The 25,492-nt window shown below is 39.2% G+C and overlaps 1 protein-coding gene across 1 annotated transcript in view; it reads right to left on the bottom strand.

The window, feature by feature from the left end:
- Rab18 (RAB18, member RAS oncogene family) overlaps window positions 1-24,924 on the bottom strand; it is a 33,197-nt gene extending 8,273 nt beyond the window's left edge. The window contains exons 1-6 of the mRNA XM_021150922.3: window positions 24,717-24,924; window positions 20,007-20,062; window positions 10,625-10,686; window positions 4,949-5,021; window positions 3,468-3,586; window positions 3,147-3,213 (exon numbers count right to left, since the gene is read on the bottom strand). Coding sequence (XP_021006581.1) covers window positions 3,147-3,213; window positions 3,468-3,586; window positions 4,949-5,021; window positions 10,625-10,686; window positions 20,007-20,062; window positions 24,717-24,784 — 445 coding nt within the window. The 5' untranslated portion in view covers window positions 24,785-24,924. The remainder of the gene's footprint in view (window positions 1-3,146; window positions 3,214-3,467; window positions 3,587-4,948; window positions 5,022-10,624; window positions 10,687-20,006; window positions 20,063-24,716) is intronic.
- Between the last annotated feature and the right edge of the window lie 568 nt (window positions 24,925-25,492).

Genomic DNA, 25,492 nt, shown 5'->3' with positions numbered 1-25,492 from the left:
TTTCTCCATCTATGTTAATTGAGAGTTTGGCTGGGTATAGTAGCCTGGGCTGGAATTTGTGTTCTTTTAGTGTCTGTATAACATCCGTCCAGGATCTTCTGGCTTTCATAGTCTCTGGTGAAAAATCTGGTGTAATTCTGATAGGCTTGCCTTTATATGTTACTTGGCCTTTTTCTCTTACTGCTTTTAGTATTCTATCTTTATTTAGAGCATTTGTTGCTCTGATTATTATGTGTCGGGAGGTGTTTCTTTTCTGGTCCAGTCTATTTGGAGTTCTGTAGGCTTCTTGTATGTTCATGGGCATCTCTTTCTTTAGATTTGGGAAGTTTTCTTCTATAATTTTGTTGAAGATGTTTGCTGGTCCTTTGAGTTGAAAATCTTCATTCTCATCCACTCCTATTATCCGTAGGTTTGGTCTTCTCATTGCGTCCTGTATTTCTTGGATGTTTTGAGTTAGGATCTTTTTGCATTTTACATTTTCCTTGATTGTTGTGCCGATGTTCTCTATGGAATCTTCTGCACCTGAGATTCTCTCTTCCATCTCTTGTATTCTGTTGCTGATGCTCGTATCTATGGTTCCAGATTTCTTTCCTAGGGTTTCTATCTCCAGTGTTGCCTCATTTTGGGTTTTCTTTATTGTGTCTACTTCCCTTTTTAGGTCTAGTATGGTTTTGTTCATTTCCATCATCTGTTTGGATGTGTTTTCCTGTTTTTCTGTAAGGACTTCTACCTGTTTGATTATGTTATCCTGTTTTTCTTTAAGGATTTGTAACTCTTTAGCAGTGTTCTCCTGCAATTCTTTAAGGGATTTTTGTGCTTTCTCTTCATTGTCTTCTGCCTGTTTAGCAGTGCTCTCCTGCATTTCTTTAAGTGTGTTATTAAAGTCCTTCTTGAAGTTCTCTATCATCATCAGGAGATATGCTTTTAAATCCGTGTCTAGCTTTTCCGGTGTGTTGGGGTGCCCTGGACTGGGCGAAGTGGGGGTGCTGGGTTCTGATGATGGTGAGTGGTCTTGGTTTCTGTTAGTAAGATTATTACGTTTACCTTTCGCCATCTGGTAATCTCTGGGGTTAGTTGTTATCGTTGTCACTGTTTAAAGATTGGAGCAGAAGCTGTGTTCCACTCACCAGCAGTCTCTAAATCCTGCGGCGGAGGTCGTGGGTAGCTGACGGTACCCCGGTGCTGGTCCAGCCGGAAGAGGCCTGTGGTCCTACACAGGCCGTTTTTCTGCTTCCCTAACTAATGCAGTCTCTGGTCCCGCGTGCAATTGGATTGGAGCAGAAGCTGTGTTCCACTCTCCAGAAGTCTTAAGATCCTGTGGTGGGTGTTGTGGGTAGCTGGTGAGTGTCAGCCGACCCTGCGCCCCAGCTGCCCTGGTGCTTTTCTCTGGATCCACATTCTTGAAACAATCATTTTATGATTGTTTGAAGAGAACTACCAAACATTCACGTAGCACAATCATTCTAATCATGGCATTTTAAATAGCACCTAAACAACTAGCCTGTTTACTGGATATCTGAACACTGTCTTGTCCTGTGTCTGAGTAAAATTCTTGATTCCTACTTCCCCACACCAATCTGTTTTACCTCAGTTCACCACAACAAATAACAGGAATATAAGCCACCTACTATTTGACCAAACTAAAAACCTGGAGGTGTCTTTAACTGCTCTCTTTACTTGGTGTCCTTGTCCACATTTTCCACATATCCTGGTAGTTTTGACACTCAGAATACTCCCCAAAGATGTCAACTTTCCATGTCCCACTGGAGGAAGTAACATCATTCCTTCATTCCTCTGGGCCACATGGAGAGAAGAACCAGCTACTTTCACTTTTACTTTCACTTCAGAGCTTCCTTCCTGTTCTAAAACACACTACAGGACCCAACCTCTGAAAATACTTGCTACTGTCTCCACATCTAGGTGTTACACTTAGATGTGACATTTCTGTGCAGCAGCACACTACGTCAAAAGCTTTCCCTGAGTGGTCACTGTGTCTGTTCTTGGCACCTTTCATTTCTATGTAGCACTGCTTACTTATTAAACCTGCTTTCTATACTAGAAAGCAAGCTGTAGGAGGGCAGAACATTCGTCTGTCTGTTTAGTGTTCTATCCTCCATGCTCAGGAAAAGTGGAAAGATAATTCATGGAGATGTGGGACATGCTGCAATCAACAGTAAAGGTGGCATCCAATTCCCTTCAGAACAGCAGCTTACTACATTCTGCTCTGTCTATGTAGAAGTCTTCAAGTCCACCTGCAAGTTCCTACTATGTGAATAACATAGACTATGTCAGTAATTTATAAATTTGCTGCTACGGCTGAATCAGTGTGGGTAATTATTTTAAACAAGACTGTGTGTGTGTGTGTGTGTGTGTGTGTCTGTGTGTGTGTGTCTGTGTGTGTGTGTCTGTGTGTGTGTGTGTGCATGTGTTCACTCATACATGCAAACTCATGTGTTGGTGTCTGCAGAAGCCAAAGGATCTCCCTGGATCTATAAGTCACCTACACAGGTGCTGAGAATCCAACTTAGGTCTTCTGCAGGAGTGTAAGCATGCTTTACTGCTGAGCCGCTCTCCAGTCTGAGCTTATGTTTAACAAACATTTGATCTTGTGGCAGCAGAGAAAAAAGTTCAAACATGATTCGGGTACAGTCAGGTCGCTCTTCTACAAAGGGTGACAAACTTCTGCAAAAGGCTAGAGAGTATTTTGGCTTTGTGAGCCATATGGTTTGAAGAGAACTGCCAAACATTCACATAGCACAGAAGCAGCCAAACAGAGTAAGTACAGTAATAAGCCTGCCTGTACTTAATATGGGGGGAATGGTCCATGTTTTACTTTGCCAACCTTCGGCCTCAAATTTTTAATGCATAGGAACTATACAAAGATGTCATTAAAATTTAGGTTCCAATTAAAACACTGGAGTGGAGCCAGGGGTGAAGCATTTCTATTAGTATGAGATTCCCAGATGGTGCTGATACCCTGTGTACTAGTGGAAACAGGAGAAAAGGAATCGCATTCTACTGTTAGATTTTGTATCATAAGACAACACTGAACTACATATATTTTATGGTTCCTAAGGAAATAATTCAACGAAATCACTATTTAAAAATTATCCCTTAAGACTAGAAATGTTCACTTACACACTTACCTATGAACAACATAGAATGCTTGCGTGCAAATTTCAAGCCTTCATTTCTATCGACTTCACGGTTTTCCTACAAGACAAAGACAGTGCATTTTAAAAGTTGCTACCTGCACGGGTGGTGTGCACGGCAGTACTCCCAATTATTTACAAGGCCAAGAGGATTTTACTTTGGAGACCAGCCTGGGCAAGTTAACAAGACAAAACTAAAATGGGTTGGGATATAGCTCCATGGTAGAACATGCAGAAGTGCTGGGTTCAAATCTCTTATCTCCTCCTCCCCCCGCAACAAAAGAACTACCCAAATGTCAAGTATCTACTTTTTACCTTATCAATTTTATTTCCAACTAGCATGTTTACTATGTCATTTCTTGTACAGTATGTTTCCAATTCATTTAGCCAGTTATCCAGTTTAACAAAGGTGTCTCTTCTTGTGACATCATAGACTGAAATAAAAGCAAAACCACTAATTTAGAGTCACACAAAATAAGAGCAATGACTTACTTTTCATAGTCACTAAAAGCTAACATTAGTGTATAAGCAAGTCTATTTTATATTAATCCTTCACTGTGTAATAGTAAGTTCTTAAAACAAACTTAAATCATTACCACACATGGTGAGAGAAAGGAGATTAAATCCTGTTGGCAGTTGGCAGTCAGTCACAACAAAACTGCAGCTTGATAAGGGAAGCCCAAATGATCTTAATCTAAATCTTAGTAAGATATCAAAATATGACATGACTTTAAACATCTGTTAACCTCTTGTTTTTTATAACAAGGAGCAGAATTTGCAACTTAAAAGAAGTAGGTATAGTTATTGTGTTCCCTAGTATTATGTCACTATGACACAAGCTAGAATGTTTTGAGAGGAGGAAACCTCAATTTAAAATATGCCTCCATAAGATCAGGCTGGAAGCAAGCCGGTAGGGAATTTTCTTATATAGTGATTAATATGGGAGGGCCCAGACCACTGTAGGTATTGTCAAACATGGACTGATGGTCCAGGCCAAGCAAGCTTGAGGAAGCAAGCCAACAAGCAGTATTCCTCCACAGTTTCTGCATCAGCTCCTGCCTCCAGGTTCCTGCCCTCTTTGAGTTGCTGTTCTGACTTTCTCCAATGATGAACTATGATGCAGAAGTGTAAGCCAGATAAAGTCTTTCCTGCCCAGGTCATGGTGTTTCCTCACAGCAAGAGAAGCACTAACTCCAACAGAAACTCAGTGAAAGTGACCCTGCGTGGTTCCCTTCATTGTCACTTTTGTCTTGTGTCATTTTGCATCATAACTGTTTGCTGCCCTTCAAAACAGCACAGGCAAATGAAGGACATCTGTGAACTTCTTAGCAGATTATCTGAAAACCAAATTTTCTGGTTTCCAATTTTGATTGAATATGAATCCTTAATGGTGTTTAATGCTACTTTTGATAAAAGCATATTCTACTTAGTAACAAATACTCTTTTCACAGACTGAAGCAAGTGTTAATTTACTGATAAATGAAGAGTCGTTTTGATAATGCTCTACGACAGATGTGCGTTCATTTTCAACTTATAGTCTCATCAACAGTTTTTAAACCAAAGATTTTAAAATTTCCACAGAGTTGAAAAATGTTTAGTTTAATGCTCAATAATATAAAATAAATATCAAATAATATCAAATAAATATCAAAGAAAGTCTCTATCCTTAAAAGTACATATATCTGAACATACAAACATAAAAAAGTAGACCTAAAGAAAATGAAAATGCTGATTTTCTTAGATTAGAAACTCTAATACATAGTATTTTAAATAGTATATTAAAGTAAAATACTTACCTAATATAACTCCCTGTGCACCTCTATAATAGCTGGGCGTTAATGTCCTGAACCTCTCTTGACCAGCTGTATCCTGAAAATGATAATCAATTATCACTAAGTAAAGCAAGGTATAAATAGCATATCTTCAATGCTACTGAACATATTTAAGCAAGTCAAAAACACATTAAAAACACTCAAAACTTAAATATGATGTATGTCTATTCATGTCACATAAGGAAAAATCAATTAATATTAGGTCATCTCTTAGAAAAACACAAGGGAAGGTTTTCTGTCATTACAGTCTCACAATTTTTATCATACATGATAATACATTTATTTCAAAGTCATGATTCTTAACTTCAGCTACACAATCAAATTACCTGGGAAATTTATGTCTAATCCCAAAAGGTTCTGACTGAATCAATGCAGGTTAGGAACAGGAAAAGATAATCTTCCTAGGTTACTCCAATGAAGAAGTGAAGCTGAGGACCACTGATTTAAAGAGATACACTGGAGTATCATATTTGAGGAAAGGGATTTTAAAGTTATGCTTTTAAAAAGAATGCTGTACTTTCTCTTAAAATATATAAAACAAAACATTACAGAGGGGAAAGGAGGAGAATAAGGGGAAAAGGAAGAAAGGAGGAAGAGAAAGAGAGAGGGAAAGAAGTCAGAAGGTTGGGGGAGGGATGGAACTCATCATTTCATCTTCTTCCAGGCCTGGGTTCTTTCTGGTCTTCTTTCTAGAACCCTTCAATTATGTTTCAAGGCATCTAGGGCCTTCCAGGGCTGAATCTGCAAACTGCTGCTTCAGCCTATTATAATCTGCATTATTATAAAGGTTTGCTAAAGCTTTAAAAGCAGCTACGTCCATTTATTCAGGTATCTCTCTATATCGCCCAGTTTAAGGGTGAATTAAGTTTTTCCTATCTGGCCCACTGATGTAAGGTGACCTGGATGACAGTGAAAATTCACATCTAACCTCATCTTAGCTGCCAGTATCTTATGCAAAGGTAAGTTTTACTATGGTTCAAGCACAAACTCCTGCAGATATCAAAAGTGTCCATAGCCTCTAAGATGCTTGTAAGACTGGAGAGGAATTTTGAAACAGCAACTAGAAGTGCCAGCAATATGGGGAAAAGAATGCTGTTAAGACAACAGAGTATTTAAGGAAATGCACAGTTTCACAAGAGGAAAATCACTTCCAGATAAAGAGCTTTGAACATAGGCCATTCTTTAAATATAAATGTACCATTCTAGATTCATAGCAGCAAGGACACTACCCCTAGCTCTGCTATATTTGTTTAGATGAAGACATGACATAGGTAAATTTTCTGAAGATAAAATTGTAGTGGAAACCCAATTTCTCTCTTTGAATTCCTGAGGCTTCAAAGTTTCTTGCAAATCACTCAATTTGCATACATGGTTAAGTTTTTAAAAGTAATTATATAAACTAAAGCTTCACCAAGCAGCCTTACCATCTAAAGCAGATTGTAACTGATAATGACAGTGGTGACTTTTAATAATCATAGTTATAGTTGACAAAACTATAATAAGTGAACAAGGTTCAAGTTTGTAAAAGAAGTCAACTGGGGTTCATGACACAACTTAAGTGTCTAATTCTGCCACAAGAGAATACAACTGGCTTCAATCCACTATACAGAATGCAACTAAATAAAGGGGTTTCTGTCATGTTGCACTTAAGACTTTTAATCACACATGAAATCAATTTCATTGAAAGCCATGAAAATATATATTATCAAGTGATCACAGACTTAAATCTGCATCTATTTAAGATAATTCGATTCCAAAAGGTAAAATACGGGCTAGAGAGATGGCTTATAAGTTAAGAGCACTTGGTGCTCTTGAAGAAGGCCAGGATTCAGCTCCTAGTTCCGATGTAGTCACAACAGTCTCTTAACTCCAGTTCCAGGGGATCTAATGCCCTTTTATGGCCTCGGGGTGCGGGGGGCACCAAATATGCACTTGGTACACAGAAATACATTCAGGCAAACACATAAAAAGTATGCTACAAAAAGACAAGTTATTGTGAGAAACAATTTCAAGCAATTTACTTACATACAAAGAAATAACAAATTAGCAGCATTCAGTATCCACAATACTGGAATTCTCAGAATTTAAATATTCCCGGGTTTTTTTTTGTTTTGTTTTTTCTTTATTGTTGTTTTTAATCTTTGTTTTGAAAGAGAGGGAACAGAAAAAAAAAAGCTGTGGATAGCAAAACTGTTTCACAATTGAAAAAGTTTTATAGCGATCAGTTGTGAATCAGAAATTTTAAATAATTTAACTTCTAGACTTAGCACAGGACAATCTAGTATGAACTCTTGAGAACAACTTCAAAACCTGCCTTTGGATAATCCTGAAATCCCATGGTAATAGAAAACAGATGCTATTCCTGATCTACAAGCATGCTGTGTGCCCTCACTCATTCAGACAGACACACACACCACACAGACAGACAGACAGACAGACAAACACATACACACACACACATGCACGCACGCAATGTAATTTTGACTAATTTTTTGTGAAAATTTAACAAGGACCAGATGTTAAAATTTTTGTATTTTTAAATTCACTTATACAAATGTGTTAGTATGATAATTTTGGGTGTAAACTTCAAAATCTTGCACCAAAACACTAGACTAGATTTATAATAACTATGTACTAAATTATAATAAACTGTGAAAGTTTAACAGACATTAAACTTTGGCTCGTATTTGTCTTCAAAATAAAAAGTATGTGTTAAGTATATTGGCATCTTTGTTCGGATCAAAGAGGTCAATCCTTTTTCATATTATGGTTTTATTTTCTAATGGGGTAAGGCAAGGAAATTAGAGATTACTGAAGAAAGATATGAATTAAACCCAAGGAAGGCTTAATAACAAGATTCAGAATGTCCACGTGAGGCAAATGTGCCCCGCAGGCGGTGTGGTAAGGGTGAGTGTGCATTCTGAGGCAGTGGGAGCAGGGCTACTCAGCTAATAAGGAGAGAAGCCCACTCACAAATGTCTACAAACCAACCAGTCAGGGTGAACCACAGATTCAGACATCTGCTATACTGCCTGAAAGCCTCTCTACCAAATCTGACACTCAGATGCTATACGAAAAACAGGTAAATACTGAAAAGCTTTGATACGGCAAGACTATTCCATAAGTCTCCCTCCCATACCACCTTATCTTCATCAAGCTCTAAGCAGAGTGATAAACTGGAGCCATACAGGGTAGAAAATTACCTATGCACATAATAATATAAGCACATACTGTCCTTATGCAATATTTTAAAGGTAAATGACAGAGTAGAAAAACATAACAAGCCAAGAATTAACATTTTTATTATGCAAAGATTTTATTTTTTCAGATGGAATAGTTCTTTATTATAGTAAGAATTCACAGTTCAAAGTAAACAGACAGATGTTTCAGTATTTTATGTTTAAGCAAAAAAATACACAAGTCAGAAAATCTCTTTATTATGCCTAGAAAACTTGAGAATTTATCTGATCTTATTGACTGCTTCTATTATGAAGATATAGAACCAGCATGAAAGTATCTACCAGTCCTTACATGTCAGATTATGTTTACAAAAAACATAACTCTTCATGTAAAAATTTTAACTCTTAGAAAAAATAAACATTAGTATATAAAATTGACTATGAATAGAAGTAATTCTTTTATAAATATGATCAATATCAGAAAATACTCAAATAGGAATCCAAGTAAAAAGGTTATTAGAGAAACACAAATAGGTCTCCTTTCTCTATAACCACCATTTCTGCTTCTTGCCTTATAACTCCAATGTAAGTGGATAAGCACATACAGATGCAGATTGGGATGCTTATAGAAACAACAGTTATATTTGTGAACAACTGGTATCAAGTCAAATACCTCTGACTAAGGATTAATCAAACTAAAATACAGCACAAAATGAAGCATTTGATGACCATTCAAACTGCTGTACTCTATATTTACTGATACAGAAATATGTTCACATGCCAATGGATAGGGCACAGAGAAAAATGAACGGGTCAAAAACACAAAATAAGACTCCTTTCTTTGCAAAATGGCTTATGTGCATATTTAGTAGTATATATCACAAGTCCCTGTATTTTCAAGTATACTTATTAATAAGAACACAGTAATTAAAGATAAACTTTTTCTCCACTGATTTCCTACTGTTAATCATTACTTTAGAATGGTCCAATATTATTGTTCTGTTCACAGGGAAACCAATGTTTTAAAGATATGAATAAGCCTATGGCAAGGATGGCTCTTCAACAATACAACTGGCAGTTTAATGAGGCATGGAAGTAGAAATAGAAAGTAACTGAAGAGCAAAATAAAAACAACATCAGAGCCTATTCCAGTGTTCCCCTCACAAAGCAGTAAGCAACAGGGCAGAAAGATCACAATTCAGCCATGAAAGCATGGAAAGCTAATGGTTAATACAAAAGCTAGAATTGGTAAATGTTTAAAATACTTTATGATGTCACAGCAACATTTTTCAGAGTGTTTTCTGTTAGACATTACTGTTCTTACTGATATTAAAGACACTTTGGCAGGGGTGAGCAAGTAGACTAAAAGTTAGAAAAACCTCAGGAAGATGAGTTACTTGACACAGCCAGGAATGCCTGCTGCTCAGTCTGTAACTGTCACCTGAGTGAGCAGCTTTCTTTTAAACACTATAATGGGACATGTTCGACAACAGCAACCTTCCTGGCACACTACAGAAAAATTTAATACTCTGCTCTATTTTGAAACATCCTAAAGGCGTCATACATTTCAAAAATATTTTAAAAGCACATGCTCAACTACAGTGATAACATGCAATCATCATAACTGTACATCCTTTCAGTATTATCTAATCTCCCAAGAAAAGCTATTTAATACAAATTGCCCACTCACCTATACCACCGTAAACAAAATCAGTTTCTGCTTTGTTGCGAAGTACTAGCTGGAAACACTGTGCCTCACAATTGTCTATACCTCCAGTTCCAGAGGACCTACCACTTTCTTCTAGCCTCCTGGCATGGCACCAGGCACATACATGGTGTAGATATTCATATAGGTGAAACGCCCATACACACATACACAAAAACAAAACCACCACCCACCCATACACATAAAATTAAATTTAAATAAATACCAAGTACATACTAGTGGTCTAGAGCGATGGCACATGTGTTGAGGGCACTAAGCAGCATGTGGAGTTTAAATGAAGAGGCTCAGGAGAAGTGGCAGGCATTAGGAGGAGTGGCCTTGTTGGAAGAACTGTGTCACTGAGAGTGGGCTTTGAGGATTCAGAAGCTCAAGCTAGGCCCACTGTGCCTCTCTCTTCCTGCTGCCTGCAGATCCTGATGAAGGACTCTCAGCTGCTTCTCCAGCACTATACTTTGCACGTGTGCCACCATACTTCCTGCCACCATAACAATGAACTAATCCTCTGAAGCTGTAAGCCAGTAAATGTTTTCCTTTCTAAGAGTTGCCTTGGTCATGGTGTCTTTTCACAGCCATAAAGCCCTAAGACACAGTTCTTCCAGAGGATCGAGTTGGCTCCCAACATCCACACCTGGCAACACGTAACTTCCCATAACTCCTGCACAACTCTGTCATGGCATACAGACATACATATAAAATAAAAATAATTTTTATAAAGTACATTTTAAAAATTCTTACCCATATTGCAAGTTTAGCCTTATTTCCATCCACTGAAATCGTTTTCACCTTAAAGTCAACACCTTGAAGAAATGAAAATTCTGGTGAATCATCATTAAATATGATTTCTATATTCATTAAAAAGAAAACCAGAAAAAAGAGAAAAAAATTTATCAAATGCCTAAATTCTGAAAATTCTAGACCTGAAGGCTGAAGGTATCAATATTCAGGATTGATGGTATAAAGGGGAAGAGCTTTAGGATTCAAGACATCTACCAGTGCTTCCAAAAAGGAAAACTCACATTTAGTTAGGATGGTTTTGTACAACTGAAGTACTAATTCAAAAACAAGTATTTTTGCTGATTGTGTATCATGGCTGTTTTCAAGGACTCCATACACCTTTGTTCTGAGTACTGTCTACCCATGACAAGGATGCTATACCCATGAACTCTCAGCAACACTGTTGCCTGACACACCAACACAGAGTTGGAAAATATTATAAGGCCCTGTCCCTAGATGAAGACTACAAGGTCAATGGCTGCTGAGAGAAGGAGAATTGGTTTACTTCAGAGACAAACTGATAGGCTTCTAATCTGATGTGGTTGGGCCAAAACACATGTGCATACAGGTAACTCTAACTGAACTCAGTAGACTGTGTATGTAAGCAATGATAATTTAAATATAGAAGTCATGAATTTAAGAGGAGGTATGGGAGAGGCATGGGATGAGTTGAAGAGGAAAACATAAAAAGGATGTACATACAACATACTCATGCATGAAATTCTCCCAAGGTTAAAATTAATAAAAAAGGGTGTTGTCTACCAAACTCAACCATGAACGCAGATCTTAGCTGTGGTAGCTGGGACACTAACAAACACACGTAAAAGGGCTACCCCTTGACTTATGAACTCAACTTTTTTTCCCCCTGAAAAATAAAAAGTTTTATATAACCTATTCAATAATCACTTGCAACTGTATTATTTTTTTAATGTATATAAAAACATGTATGCCAGTCCCTCTATCAGACTTCATAAGTGAAAAGAACCTTGGCACCCAAGGTCTTTGAAAAGCTGCTATAGTAAGGAAAGCTTCATAAAAAATCAAGTAAGGCCACAAAACATTTACTCCTTTACAGGAAAGGGAGCTGACACGTACCATCTGACCCATGTGAACAGTAATGCTCATGTCTTTAAGATAGCATCAGAAATAATTTATAGGCTACTCCACTGGCCAGAGGGAAACATCAACTCAAGATAATATCTTACAAGCTTGTCACATTTAAATCAGAACAGAGCCAAATAAGATGAGCAGGACCCTCACATACTAAATGCTTTCTTTTTATGTTTTTGTTGTTGTTTTTCAAGACAGAGATTCTCTGTGTATCCCTAACTGTTCTGGAACTCATTCTGTAGACCAGGTTGGCCTCAAACTCAGAGATCAGCCTGATTCTGCTTCCCAAGTGCTCAGATTAAAGATGTAAGCCACCACCACAACTAGCATACTAAATGCTTTCTTAAAAGTTAATGTATTACAATTATTTAAAAAAAGTATGTCACCAATATACTAGTATATTTGTAATCTTTAGAAGTCTTCCAATAATCAATTACATGTTCAAATTAGGTAAAAATATGCATTAAATATAGCCTTCCCATAGGATATAGATCCATAGACATTTACGTGCACACACACAGACACACACGGTGTGTAAAGCTTGAGAAATAAAGGAGTTGATTAAGGTATGCTTAGGGAGAAGGAATCAATAATGAATGAAATGACAGTGCTGATTAAAAAGTCCAAGAAAAACTAAAGTATAGAATTTCTTCTACCCAATCATGCAGGAATTCTGCTGCCCTTTACTGAGGAGCTATAGGTAGTAGGTTATTGCTGGAGGAGGGAGACTCAGTCTTCTTTGAGGGTACAGCTACTGGTAGTATTTCCATGCTCCATTATAAGTCCCACAGCTAGGACTTAGCATGGCAAACAAATAAATAAAACCACTCAATAGGAGGAAACCCATGCTTGCTCCTGGAAACCTAGCCACCTTCCCAGGCCTAGAGAGGTCACAGACTTTAGAGAAGAACTTGTACCTCCACTTTGCTAGGCCAGCATAATTTCTTACTGTTAGGTCTCAAACTGAGAACAAATTCACTCAGTACCCGTGTGTGGCTCCTCCCAGCACTTCTCACCCTTCCCTCTACCCATTCCTTTCCAGGGTGCTGGGCTTCAATCCCCCCACCCACAAACCTGGTTCCTATAGAACTCAGCTACTTTGTCTATGCTGCTTTCTCTCTCTCTCCTCTCACGGTCCAGTTTAATCTGTCAGACATGTTCAGCCAGGACTCCTCTCTCTGCCTGCTTTTTCCCTGTACCTATAAAACTCTTCTACATACTTTAGGAGTAGCCATGTCCTCCTCCTTTTATTTCTTTTTTTTTTTTCTATTTGCTTACACATTCTAAATCTTATCCTTATGCCCACAGATAAGTGTAGCTACCACCCATGATTAAAGATTAAAGAAACCTCTCTTTACAGCAAATGGAGACTATTCCAGCAATCCACAACTGGACACAATGCAGAAATCAACACATCACAGTAAGTTCATCACAGTTCCTGAATTTATGACTTAGAGACTATGGCAGAAGAGGGAGCAAAAAGATTTTAAGAGCGAGACTACTGGGAAGTCTGTTGTGATACACTATCTCCTAGAAATGGCTACCTAAACAAGACTGGAACAATGGCAGTATCAATGGATAAGTTAATTTGGAAAGTAGACATTTTCACAGGATCCCAGGCCTAGAGAACTAACTATAGGCAACTGAGGACTGCTGAGAGGAGAATTAGCTTCTAGCAGAAATGAGTCCCCTGATTGGAGGTTTACCCTTTTTAAGCCCAGGCTTGGAGGACAAAGGAAAAAATGAAGAGGAGCCCAATGGATAGCTGCATGTGAACCCATAAAGTGATTCTAATGCACTTTATTTGGACAATTAGATTTCTCCTGGTTGCCAGCCTAGGACTTGTAATGCTAATAACTTTTACCTTTATTTTTTCCCTTCCATTTATTTCTTGTCATCTGTTTAAAAAAAAAAAAACAACAACAACAACAACAACAACAAAAAACTCCCTTTCTCCCAACAACTGATAGCTATATAAATAAAAGAACTGATAAACTTTTGAGATCTTTGAAATAGGACCACTCAGCTCTAAAATGCAAACTGGAGTTTACCTCAGCCGCCCAATGACGGTTAGGGTTACCTCTTCAGAAGGAATGATGACAACAGGAGGGAGACTCTGGCTCCACCACTGAGGATAAAGACCCCAAAGAAAAGTGGCCAGTTTCTTTCTTGAGTAAAAGTCAAAAATGTCATTGATTCTGTCTTGCGTGGCTGCCAGAAAAACCTGACATATAATGGGCTCTGAGTTCTGATTGGGTTCCTAAATAATTTTAGAGCTATCTCTTTGGAGGGTGGTAATGTTAGATTGGCAATAAAAGCCCATTTAGAGAAAACCCCTCACAGTCAAGACAATAGAATCTCTGGCCTGGGTGGAAAACTAACATTTTAGCTGTGTGTCAGTCATCTGCCATGCGAAAAGAGAACCAGAGTACTTATTCCGTTAATAAAATGTGCTTCTCCCTCCAGTACACCTTTCAGGGTTACAGCAGCTCTGTAACTCTGCCCAATTCTCTAAATCACTAGTGAGGTGTAACTTCCCCTTTTCTTCTTTCTATCTCCCTTAAGCATGCTTCCCCAAACAAACTTGGCCTTCCCTAAAACTTGGATTACCTTACTCTTTCTCTAAACTGTCCCTCCCTGGCATGTGGCTATCTACTACCATATGACTGACCTTCACAGCAGCTTAATTCACAAGACAGGCCTCTCTGACTACCTTCTTCCAGGAAGCTGCTGAGTTCTACATCTTGCATGCTCTAAAGGGTTTCTTTAAACTCTAATAAAACTGTCATTGATCTGAAAGAAAATATGAACAAGCCCACAAACTGCCGCAGACCCTCTTGGGTCCCTGTCTGCATAGAATGGGTCTCTAGTTGCAGGTGGACAAGGAGTCTGCGAATGACAGACAAAATCAACACAAGAGGTTGTGTAGAATCTGAATGTAATGTCACAAAGTGAACACTAGTCTTATATAATACGGAAAATAAAGGGGTAGGAAGTCACAGCAGGCAAAGTACATTGAAGTTACCTGACACAAAACAAAGGAATGACTTCAAAAGGACTTACAGGAACCAGGTAAATGTTTACAGTAAAGATAAAGCAGTCCTGCCTAGGGTCAGCTAATGACAGGTAAGGATTTCACACCCTAGTCATAATTTGTGCTACTCCTTTGAGCCTTGTGAAAGCTTGCACCTGGGAGTTCTGCTCTACCAGACCTTCTCATGAATAATGCAATACCCTTCTATCTCCTAGGCCTTGATAAATTCTTGTATGAGTGTATCTTTTAAGTATCTGTGGAGAATCTCCATTTGTCAGAAGAATTCAACAACTTGCTTCTAATATGCAATATAGCCTACTATACCTGGCTGTAGAGAAGATCCCTGTCTCAGTGGGATTCCCTACCTCTTTCATGGTAAACCCACCTATTAGCTAGGCCATTGTGTATTCCCTTGTTTGGGTGAGACTGGCTACTGTCCTAAGTAATCACTCTGCAGACCAGCCCTGAGCTATTCCAGCTCCATTCTTTGTAATATGTAGTTAGTTTCACTGTTTCTACTAGAAGTAAATTTGAATGTTACTGAATAGATAACCTTCTTACTGAATTCCTACTCAATTCCAAGTTTGTCAGCTTCAAGGACTTTCTGGGACTTTGGAACACTGATGAAGCCTATGTCAGGAACACTGATGAACACTATGTCAGGATTCAATCTTTAAAGGCACTTATGATAAAATAATACTAAAAGAGAGCACGTGGATCCACATACCAGACTAATGCGGGATAGGGTATGGGTTATAAGAATGCCAAGGTTCCAGGAGGTTAAGTTTCCTCTTGAAACTCTTTGCCTTGTGAGTACTTCCAGGCTTCTCAGCCTGTCAAGCAGACTACACTGGAGTGTGCGTAGCAACAACCAGACTAACAAAGAGGAAATTCAAATCAGAAAAAAAAAAAAAAAAAAAAAGAAAGTTGTATTTTTGGTTGGGCATCCTTATCTGAACTGCTTGGGACAGAAGTGCTTGTGCTGGAGGTCCCCTGGTGTGTGGGCTGTCTGCAGAGTTACACTGCAGTGGAGCTCAGCTGCACATTTCTCAGCCCTTTTGGTTTCATGGTTTTTTTTGGGTCAGTGATGCTCAACTTCGGCTGTTAATTTTACAGACAGAAAAGACGATTAAATAAAAACTGGACAAATTAAAAAATCTAGATAAATGAGCAAATTCCTAGAAATACAATTTGACTAAAATTGACTCAAAGAAATAAAAATCTGAACAAATGCAAAAATTAGTAGGGACTCAATCAGTAATCAGTCAAGTTTAATTACAGAATGTCTGAATATAAATAATATATTAGTAAAATGAAGGAGAAAACCACATGATCATTTTAATTGACACAGAAAAGGCATTGAACAAAAGACAATACACTTTCATGACAAAAAACATTCAACAAACTAGAAATAGAAGAAAAGTTTCTCAAAATGATAAAGGTCAGTGTTTTAGTCAGATTTCAGTCTTTGTGACAGAATACCTAAGAAAACAGCTTAAAGTGAACCAATATTTCATTTGGCTCACAGTTCTGGTGATTCAGTCGTAACTTTGCCTCACGTATGTCAGGCACCACAGAGGCAGAATAACGTGCTAGGGAGCGTGTGCTGTAACGAGTTCTTCAGCTCAAGCAATCAGAAAGCCAAGGGACTGAGACAGGACAAGCTATACCTTTTGGGTGGCCTGCTTCCCAAACTTCGCAAGTCTCCGTCATCTTCCACTAACATGATACCTAAGGCTCTGCCTCCCCTCCCCAAAAGATACCAAGAGCCACAGATGTGGGTCTTTATAGGACCCATGAGAGGAATCAGGTCAATGTCCACCCAGGCCAAGGTTGAAGGCCCACTCATCTACGGATAAGAATCATTTGATCACCTCAGTTAAGCATTGCCTTATTAAACTTAATTAATAGGGGAGAGAGAGGTTGGAGACCGTACTGTTGAAAGGGCAAGCCCTTCACTGCCTCCCACCCAAATAAAAAAGCCAATTGGCCTTGTACTAAGGAGCCGGTCTTACCCCTTCTCCCTGTTTCCCTGCCTGTCATCCAAAATTGCGGAGGAATATTCAACTCAGTGTTATTCTTTAGCCAGGGTTCCAACGCCCTACTTAAAATGCAACCAGGAAGTTACCTATTCAGCACCAATTAACATTATAAAGTCAGAGCCTACAGCTCAGCGCTTTTCTGTTAGTGGTTTACTAAGATAATAAGGACAGTCTTAGCCAGATACAGTTTACCATTAGAAAAGTTAGGGAATCCCACGAAAACAGGTTATTTTTTTCTTTAGCCCTAAGAACTCAGGCAGAACTATTGCGCATAGATAATTTTTCTGCCTCAGGCCAGCCTTTTCTTTTTCTATTTTTTTGTTAACTAATGGGAGGAGATGTGGTCTCCCTTCCCCCACCTGCTTGAACCTGCTTGCTCAAGGGTGGAGCTTCCTGCTCATTCGTCCTGCCACGCCCACTGCTGAACCCTGTCGCTTTGCTGCTTGGAGGCACACACGTGTTCGTCCTGCTACTGGACCCTGAGTTACTTGGCGGGAAATCGGGTTCCCTCCCCCTTCCTTTATAACTGAGTGTCTGGAAATAGTAAAATTGAGCTTTGATCAGAATGTTGTCTTAGCTACATTTCTTTCTCTCGCCGCCTAGCCCCTCTTCTCTTCCAGGTTTCCAAAATGCCTTTCCAGGCTAGAACCCAGGCTGTGATCTGCTGGCCAGACACAACACTTAACCATATGATTTCAAGGACATTCTTAGATCCAAACCAAAACAGCAAAATTCATAGCTACTAGCATAATCAATGGTAAAAGATGGGTTTTCTCCAAAGATAAAAAACAGAGGAACACCAACTTTTTTCACTTTCACTATACAAACTAGCAAAAAGTTACTGCAAGAGCTGCTTAGAAAGAATATCTAAAATAAAAAAAAAAAAAAAAGTACTTAAATTGAAGATTTGGATACATAATCTACCCAAATGTTTGCTAAATATAATTGTGGACAGCACTACAATATCTACAGAAACCCCTGAAGAACACACAGAACTATAAAAAATAATTCTGTAAAAAACTGGCATCAAAGGATATTGCCAAGATGTAAAACACAATCCTCACAACAGGGGAAAACATTTGCAAACCATGTATCTAGATACAAATCCAACACATCTAGGAACCTCTACAGTAAAACAATAAAAATACATAGCTCAAAAATCACCAAGACTTCAAGAGACATTTCTACAAAGAACATAAATGGCCAATAAGCATATTAAAATATGCTCAACTTTCCCTGGACATGAGGGGCATTATTATTAAAAATTACAATGAGCTTCTCATCTATTTCCATGACTCTTTCAGATGTTTTTTTAAAATGACAAGTATTAAGTATAGACAAAGCTTCAGAGAAACAAGAGCTGTGACAGCTGTTGTGAAAACAGCATTCTGCAATATTAAAAGTACAGCTATCATATGGATAAAGGCCGCAGGACCACACCAAAGTATAGACCCAAAGTAGTGACAGTGGGGACACAAGAACATACATGGGCAGCACAGTCGTAGTAGTGTTGTCTACAACTGCTAACACCTTAAAGCAACACAAGTCTTCAGCAGTGGCTCAACAGAGTATGATGTACACACAGTCAATGAAACAATATTTGAACTTAGAAAGAAACTGCCACAACATGGGAAGGAAACGTGCCACAGCATGGATTGGCCTGGAGAGGAAAATAAGCCAGATACAGCATAGCAAGTGCTACACAATACCACTCTCTCAAGGCACCCAGAACAGGCAAACTTCAGAGACTTAAAGGAGAACCTAGGTCACCAAAGCTGCAGGGACGATGCAGCAAATAGTTATTTAAACAGTCTGAAAATTCATCATGTTATAACAGTGAATGTAAGTGAAATATATGTGTAAAATGGTCAAAATGATATGGCTCATGTTCTGCATGCTTCATCACAGCATAAATGAACACTGACCTCCAAAACCACAAAATAGCTAAGTAAATGCCTGACCCAGAGAGCTCCTGTATCTATTAAGGAAACTGACTCTGTAGTGAAGTCTACCCAGGGAAAAGAAATCTCTGAGGCCCATGTGAGTTCAATTAAATTGATTATAAACAAACTCTTAGAGGAACCTGACGTGGATTCTTCCTTAAGTTCTACATTGCTCTGACACTAGAACTAGAAGATAATGAGTTAAAGAAAACTGTGACTAATGTCTTTCGCAAATACAAATAGAAATCCTAAAATACAACACAGACAAAAACCACCTGGCTCATCTTAAAATTGGGAATAAAGCACTGTGCACTAGTATGTTAGACTGAAGAAGATCAGCTGTACAGAAAAACATGCATTTCTAAGGTACCCTGTTCATAGCTTGTGACAGAAAAGCATTTCTTCACCTGATAAAGGGAATCTACAAAACACATGCAGTTAACATCACACTTAAGTTAGGGATGGTCTCCCTTTCTGTCAGTTATGAACTAAGGCTATCAACCCTTACCACTTCTACTCAGTATGTGTACAGAACTACATATTTTAGCCAGGAGAGTAAGATAAATAAAAGATCACAGATTGTAAAAAGAGAACGTAAAAATCTGCATGAACAAGAATAAAAACTAAAACTCCTAGGATTTACAAGTGTCACACAGTGTGTCTTAGTTAGGAATACTATTGCTGTGATAAAACACAATGACTAAGGTGGAGGTGTTAGAGAAAAAGGCCCAGTGTCAAATTCATGTGTTCATGCATCTACACACTCACACATGAACAGAGACCAATCTAGTATCACTACTCCTAATAACGAATAAATGTTATCAAGTATATAAAAGTACACACTAAATGTATAAAACTAACAGACTCTGCTGCTAGGTCCATGGTAACAGACCAAGTTTGTATTGTGTTATCACTGTAATGATAGTGGCTGGCATGCAATAAATATTCCAATTACTTACTACCTGCTGAAAAATAAAAAAACAATCCATAGTACTGGAATGAAATGTGTGTGCAAACAATCATATCAGTAGTGTTAGTGAAATGACAAGTGACAAGGCTTTATGGGTACCAAAGCTAAGTATTACACACGAGATCTCCACAGAAAGTACAGGGTGCTGAGAAGAGACAAGGTAAAGCCAAACAGAGCTCACAGGCACAAACATGTGTGCCATTTCTATAAGCACACATGCTTGTGACTTTTAAACTTAGCTCACCTATTGTTGCTGCAAGTTCTGGATCAAAGGTGTCATCTGTGAACCTCAGGAGCAGGCTAAAAGAGAGTTAGGAACAGGTTAGATCAGGAGCTTAGCTATTTCTAATCATCTAACATATATGCGGACTTTTTATCTTATCACATGGTTACTTAGATAGAGAGAGTAGAGCTGATGCGGGTCTGCAGGGGAACTAGCGTACTGAAAAAGCATTAACATAACCGTAACTTCCCAAGACTCCCAGGACTAAAGGAATCCACTAACAAGCATATGCCCTATGCTCTCCTAGACAGTTTGCTTTTTGTTCAAATCTGTCCTGATGTGCTCTTCTCAGAAAATGACACTGTGACATCTTATGCTGATACTGCTGGTAGGGGAATAATCGTCTCTTGGAATCAAAAATGTTCACTACTTTGCATTAAATAAAAACAGAGAGGTTACAGCAAACTGTAACAAGGAATAAAACATCAAGGTGTGGATCAAACAGAGGGAGAATAAGGACAGCCAGGTGGATGCTGGGTAAGGCCCAGACAGGCAATTTTACTGGTCTTTTGCTTATATATTAGAGGTTCTGATTTTGTGTTTTTACAGTGTATGTGTGTACATGTTTCTTGTGCCTTTTTTTTTTACTCTGATCTGTTTACTGGCCTGCCTGTTTTCTTTCTATAAAGAATGAAAGAAGACATTGAATTAGACATATGCGAGAAAACAGGAGAGAAAAAAAACATGAACAAAATATGTTAAAAAATATTTTCATTAAAAAAAAAATTGCAGAGTATGGTAGTGTATGCCTGTAATCCTAGCACTTGTTGTCAGAGAATGAATCTGAGTTCGGCCAGCCTGGCTTGCCTGGTCTACAGAGCTAATTTCAGGGTAGTCCAGGGTACACAGAGAAACCCTGTCTCAACAAAACATTAAAAATAATAAACAAACTTTAGACTCTTAATAGCTACTTGTATAAAATATCTTATCCCAAAGTACCCAGCTACTTAGAATTTAGGAATACAAAAAACATACCTCTATACCTGGGTCATCACAGAAAATACTGCCACAAAATAAAGGCTAACCAGCACGCTGGAGACAGAGGCAGGCAGGTATCTGCAGGCCAGCCTGATCTATACAATGGAGTTCTAGGACAGCCAGGGTTACATACAGAAACCTGCCCCGCCCCTGTCCCCCCAAACACACAAGTAGGCTAATGTTACCTTGTATAATAGCAGCCATAGCAATACTATAAAATATGCAGGTGATCAGGATGGTACTGAGAATTTTAACTGAACTTAGCAACACTATGCCAGACCCTGAGCCAGAAATGTCTCTTTTGCACTTGCTAATCCTTCCTCATAAGAGATCTTTGCACTAAAGATACTTTGTCAACAAAGACAGGGAATTGGTACCATATGAAGCAAAACAGTTTACTTAATACAAACCCTGAGTATAGCCAGAGATATACCAACCGCCTTTAATGTATTCTAAACTGTATGCAGGCATTTGTATAGGCGCAATCTATTTCTCTATGAAACAGAGATTACGAAGGAATTCTTACCTCCCCCCATAATTAGAATTCACTGTTCTTACACAGTATATTTACATTCCTATTTACAAAACATTCCTATTGTCAAAGTTAAAAGAGAAAAATATTCTGTATGTAGGAAGAATGTACTATGTAGACAATATTAAATTTATAATAAATAGTGTGAAAAAGGCAGACTTTCTGGAGGGGGAAGAGAGCAATGCCTGAAATGTTAAAACTTGGAAGGCTGAAGCAAAAACATAACAAAACAAAAGAATTACTCCAAGTTTGAGCCAGCCTGAGTTACACAGTGAATTCCAGAAAGGTCTGGGCCAAGAGTGTCTATCCAAAACATTAAAAAATCAAAGTGGGAACAGGGGGGCTGAAGAGATGGCTGGGTAGTACAGAGAACTTGGTGTTCTTACTGAGCACCCACCCCACTCCCAGCACCCACAGTCAGAAGTTCACCCTCCTGTAACTCCAGATCCAGAGGAACACACACCCTCTTGTGGCTTCTGAGAGGTCCTTCACTCACAAACACATAAATAAAAATCAATATTTAAAATCAATAAAGAAATACTGTGATTATAACTCAATTCATATTTCTTACTGTAACAATAAAATCTTCTTAGAAAATGGGGGAAAGGACTGTAGAATGGATAACAATTTACCCAACAGATTTCTGTATTTCATTCCAGACCTGATACATTTTGCTATGTTTGTACCTCACTGAACTGAGCCACAGACTCAGTCTTGAAGTGTACATTTAATGGTGTTTGAGGTTCTGTTCCAGCCAGGTTCTCAATAGAGTGCTACACTGTTCAGTTATCATACACAAGGCTCCAAACGGAGCACACATCTTTCACAATGCTCAGCTCATGCCTCCCGTCATTTTCTAACAGCCTTTAACTTAGAAAATTCCACCTGTTCAGATTAAGGTCACCCTCTGCTGTATAGTAATTCTTCAACAACTCCTGCTACCTCAACTGATCTAGCTCTGTAAAGAAACAGAAACACCTGCTGTTTAGAATGACCCTTCAAGAATTATGTCTAGGACAAATACTTCTCTACTAATTTGCCTTAAAAGACAGAGGCTTCTATAAGAGCCATCTATTCTTGTCATGTACACAAGGAGAAGTCATGAAGGCTCTTTTCTGCTCGCCACAGTACATCACAAATACCCTACTTCCCTAACTCAATAGTGGTTTGCTGTTGCTGTGGTTGGTTTGCAGCGGCAGGGCTTCTCTTCACAGCCCTGGCCTTTGACCTTGAACTCAGAGATCTGCCTGCCTCTGCTTCCCAAATGCTGGGAATAAAAGCTTGTGCTACCATGTTTGGCCTAATATTGTTTTAAATGGTCAAATTGTTAAAATTTTTCAGTGAGCGGTTCATAATTCATCATTAGGTACTAAATAAATGTTTTAATTACATTTGACCCTAGTAAGATTGTCTAGGGGTGTAAATAGAAAAGAAATCCACTCATCACACTTTAAAAGGGTAATTAGAACCAGGCCTGGTGTAACATGCCTAATATTCCTAACACTTGAGACACTGAGGTAGAAGGGCTGTATATGCCAAACCAGCTATTGCTTAGATACATAGGCCAGGCTGACTATGTAACCAGACCTGTCTCTAGAAACTAAATAAAATAAAAACAACAATACAAAGGGAACTCCAGTTATGGAGTCAACTGTACCTGACTGGCCTCCTAGAAAATCCTAACACACCTCAATTTCACCCACTTAATACACTGTCTCAGCCAACCACACTCTGGGTTGAGATGGCAACCTGTTATTCTTGATTTCAAAACCAAGCTCTAAGCAGGCATGGTGATGCATGCCTGTAATCTTAGTGTTCTGGAGGCCGAGGGAGGAGGATTCCTAGTTTGAAGCCAGATAAGTTACATAAAAGTTTCCAGGCCTGCCTCAATCACACCTTACTTCAAAAGACTGAAAGCAACAAAACAAACGATGTGAGATCCTTCACAAGTAAAAATAGAAACAAGAAAAATCATGAAAGTGCATGGCTCCTAATACAACTATATTCGGTACATGACAGCCAGGAATGTGCAAAACGTAGTCATAAAGATCCCATTCATTACTTGAACACACACCACTCTGTTTATAGAAAGTTCCTTTAATTTGTTCCTTGGTACACAGAAGCATGTCATGACAGGACACTAAAAGTATACACTAAAGAGGAACAAATGATAAAAAACAGATTGTCAAACTTTTAAGAATACAGAAAGATGTGGGTTTATTTTGTAAGATTACCTAAAGATTTAAATCTTTGTGAAGTGCTTTAAAGTTATTTGAAAGATCTCACAAAGTAAAGCCAAATAAAGTGTTAAAAAGCTCTCTAGGGTATAAATAATGCGTAAAGATCAAGAGAAACTCAAATAACATTTATTAATAATCAGAGGGCAAGGATGACTTCACCTGAAGAACTTTGTTCAGACCTAGATGAAAGCAAAACCTCTGGCAACACCCACCTAGGTCCACCTCTGACCTAATATACAACCCCACTGCCAATTTAATCCTCCCCCAAAGATAGAGTCAAATCGTAAAAGACAATACAACCTTTTTTCTTTTGACGTGGCAAGTCAAGAACAATCTCACCTAAAGGTGTCCATTGCTCTAGTACCCTGTGCTTTAAAAGTCATTTTCAAGCAGTTATCAAAAGTTCTTTCACTATGAACTAATCCAAATAAATAAATAAATAAGTAGATAGATAAATAAATATGCAACAATAGGCTGCGCTAAAATAGGCCAGGAATGTGTCCTAACACGTCACCAAAGTTTCTGTGTAGAATATTAAGTATTTGAAGGATAGTTCTATGGAAATCACAAAGTGATAAAGTTATTATTGATCACAACTCCTGGGGTGACGACTGGCTAGACTCTAGGGGTGAAAGGCCAGCTGGATTCTAGGGGTAGTCAGGATGGCTGGATTCTAGAGGTGACAGACAGGCTGGACTCTTGGGAAGACAGACAAGCTGGACTCTAGGGGTGACAGGACCTGTGGGCGCGGGTCGCCTTGGCCGCACCAGGCCGGAGCCTAGACTCCCAGTAGTGAGAAACCCTGCTGCGAGGCCTGAGCCGGGCGCGCCCGGCCAGGGCGGAGTCAGCAGGGCCGCGGCGACCGTTCCAGGAGGGCAGCCCGCAGCTCAGCGGCCGAGGGCCCGCCGCGCACCTCCTCACCTGGACTTGCCCACCCCACTCTCGCCGATGATGAGTATCTTCAGAGTGGTCAGCACGTCCTCGTCCATCCTGCGCCCGCTCTACTCCGACCCAGCCCCCGTGCCCGTCAGCGCTGCCCTGTGTCGGCAAAGGCGGCCAACGCATGCGCACTTCCGTGACCACCGCCTCCCTCGCCTACAGGATGTTTGGGCAGCTGAGGCTACAGAGCGTCTGGTTCCGCCCAGAAGTGGCTCTGCGTCTGCGTACTCCCTGGAGCGCAGGCGTTTTTCCGCGTGGCTCCTGGTGTGCGCAGGGGCAGATGGGCAGAGCTGCCTGTAAATCCTCCTACTGCCTTCCAGGCGCTAGCTCCGCCCCAGCCGTAACTCCTCCCGCTTCCGTCTGTCTGCTTGGATTCCTGGATATTGCGTCTACAGCCTCGAGGCTACTGTTGTGGTGGGCAAACATTGGTCCTTCCAGGCAAACAGTCTTAGATCGAGGTAGGCACAGCAGTACCATGTAACTGCATTGTCGCATTACCGAGTCTCTTCAAGTGTCTCCCCACATCAGAAACAACAATTTTAAAATTTTAGAATTGTTGGGTACACTGAGTCCAGGGAAGTGCTCAAGGATAGTTGTGAACTAGCAGTAACCTCTTGGCTTAGGTCGGTTAGACTTAAGAATATAATTCACATATTAATTTATCTTGAAAGGAACTTCGGGTAGATCCAGTACATGCAAATCTTTGGTGCAACTTCAACTGTTTCTGTAATAAAAGTGACTTTGTCACTACTGTGAGA

Source organism: Mus caroli, unplaced genomic scaffold (genome assembly GCF_978045245.1).
Source record: "Mus caroli unplaced genomic scaffold, Mus_caroli_1 scaffold_19, whole genome shotgun sequence".
In the NCBI taxonomy this organism is placed as follows: Eukaryota; Metazoa; Chordata; class Mammalia; order Rodentia; family Muridae; genus Mus; species Mus caroli.
This window is presented reverse-complemented; position numbering and strand designations above follow the sequence as displayed.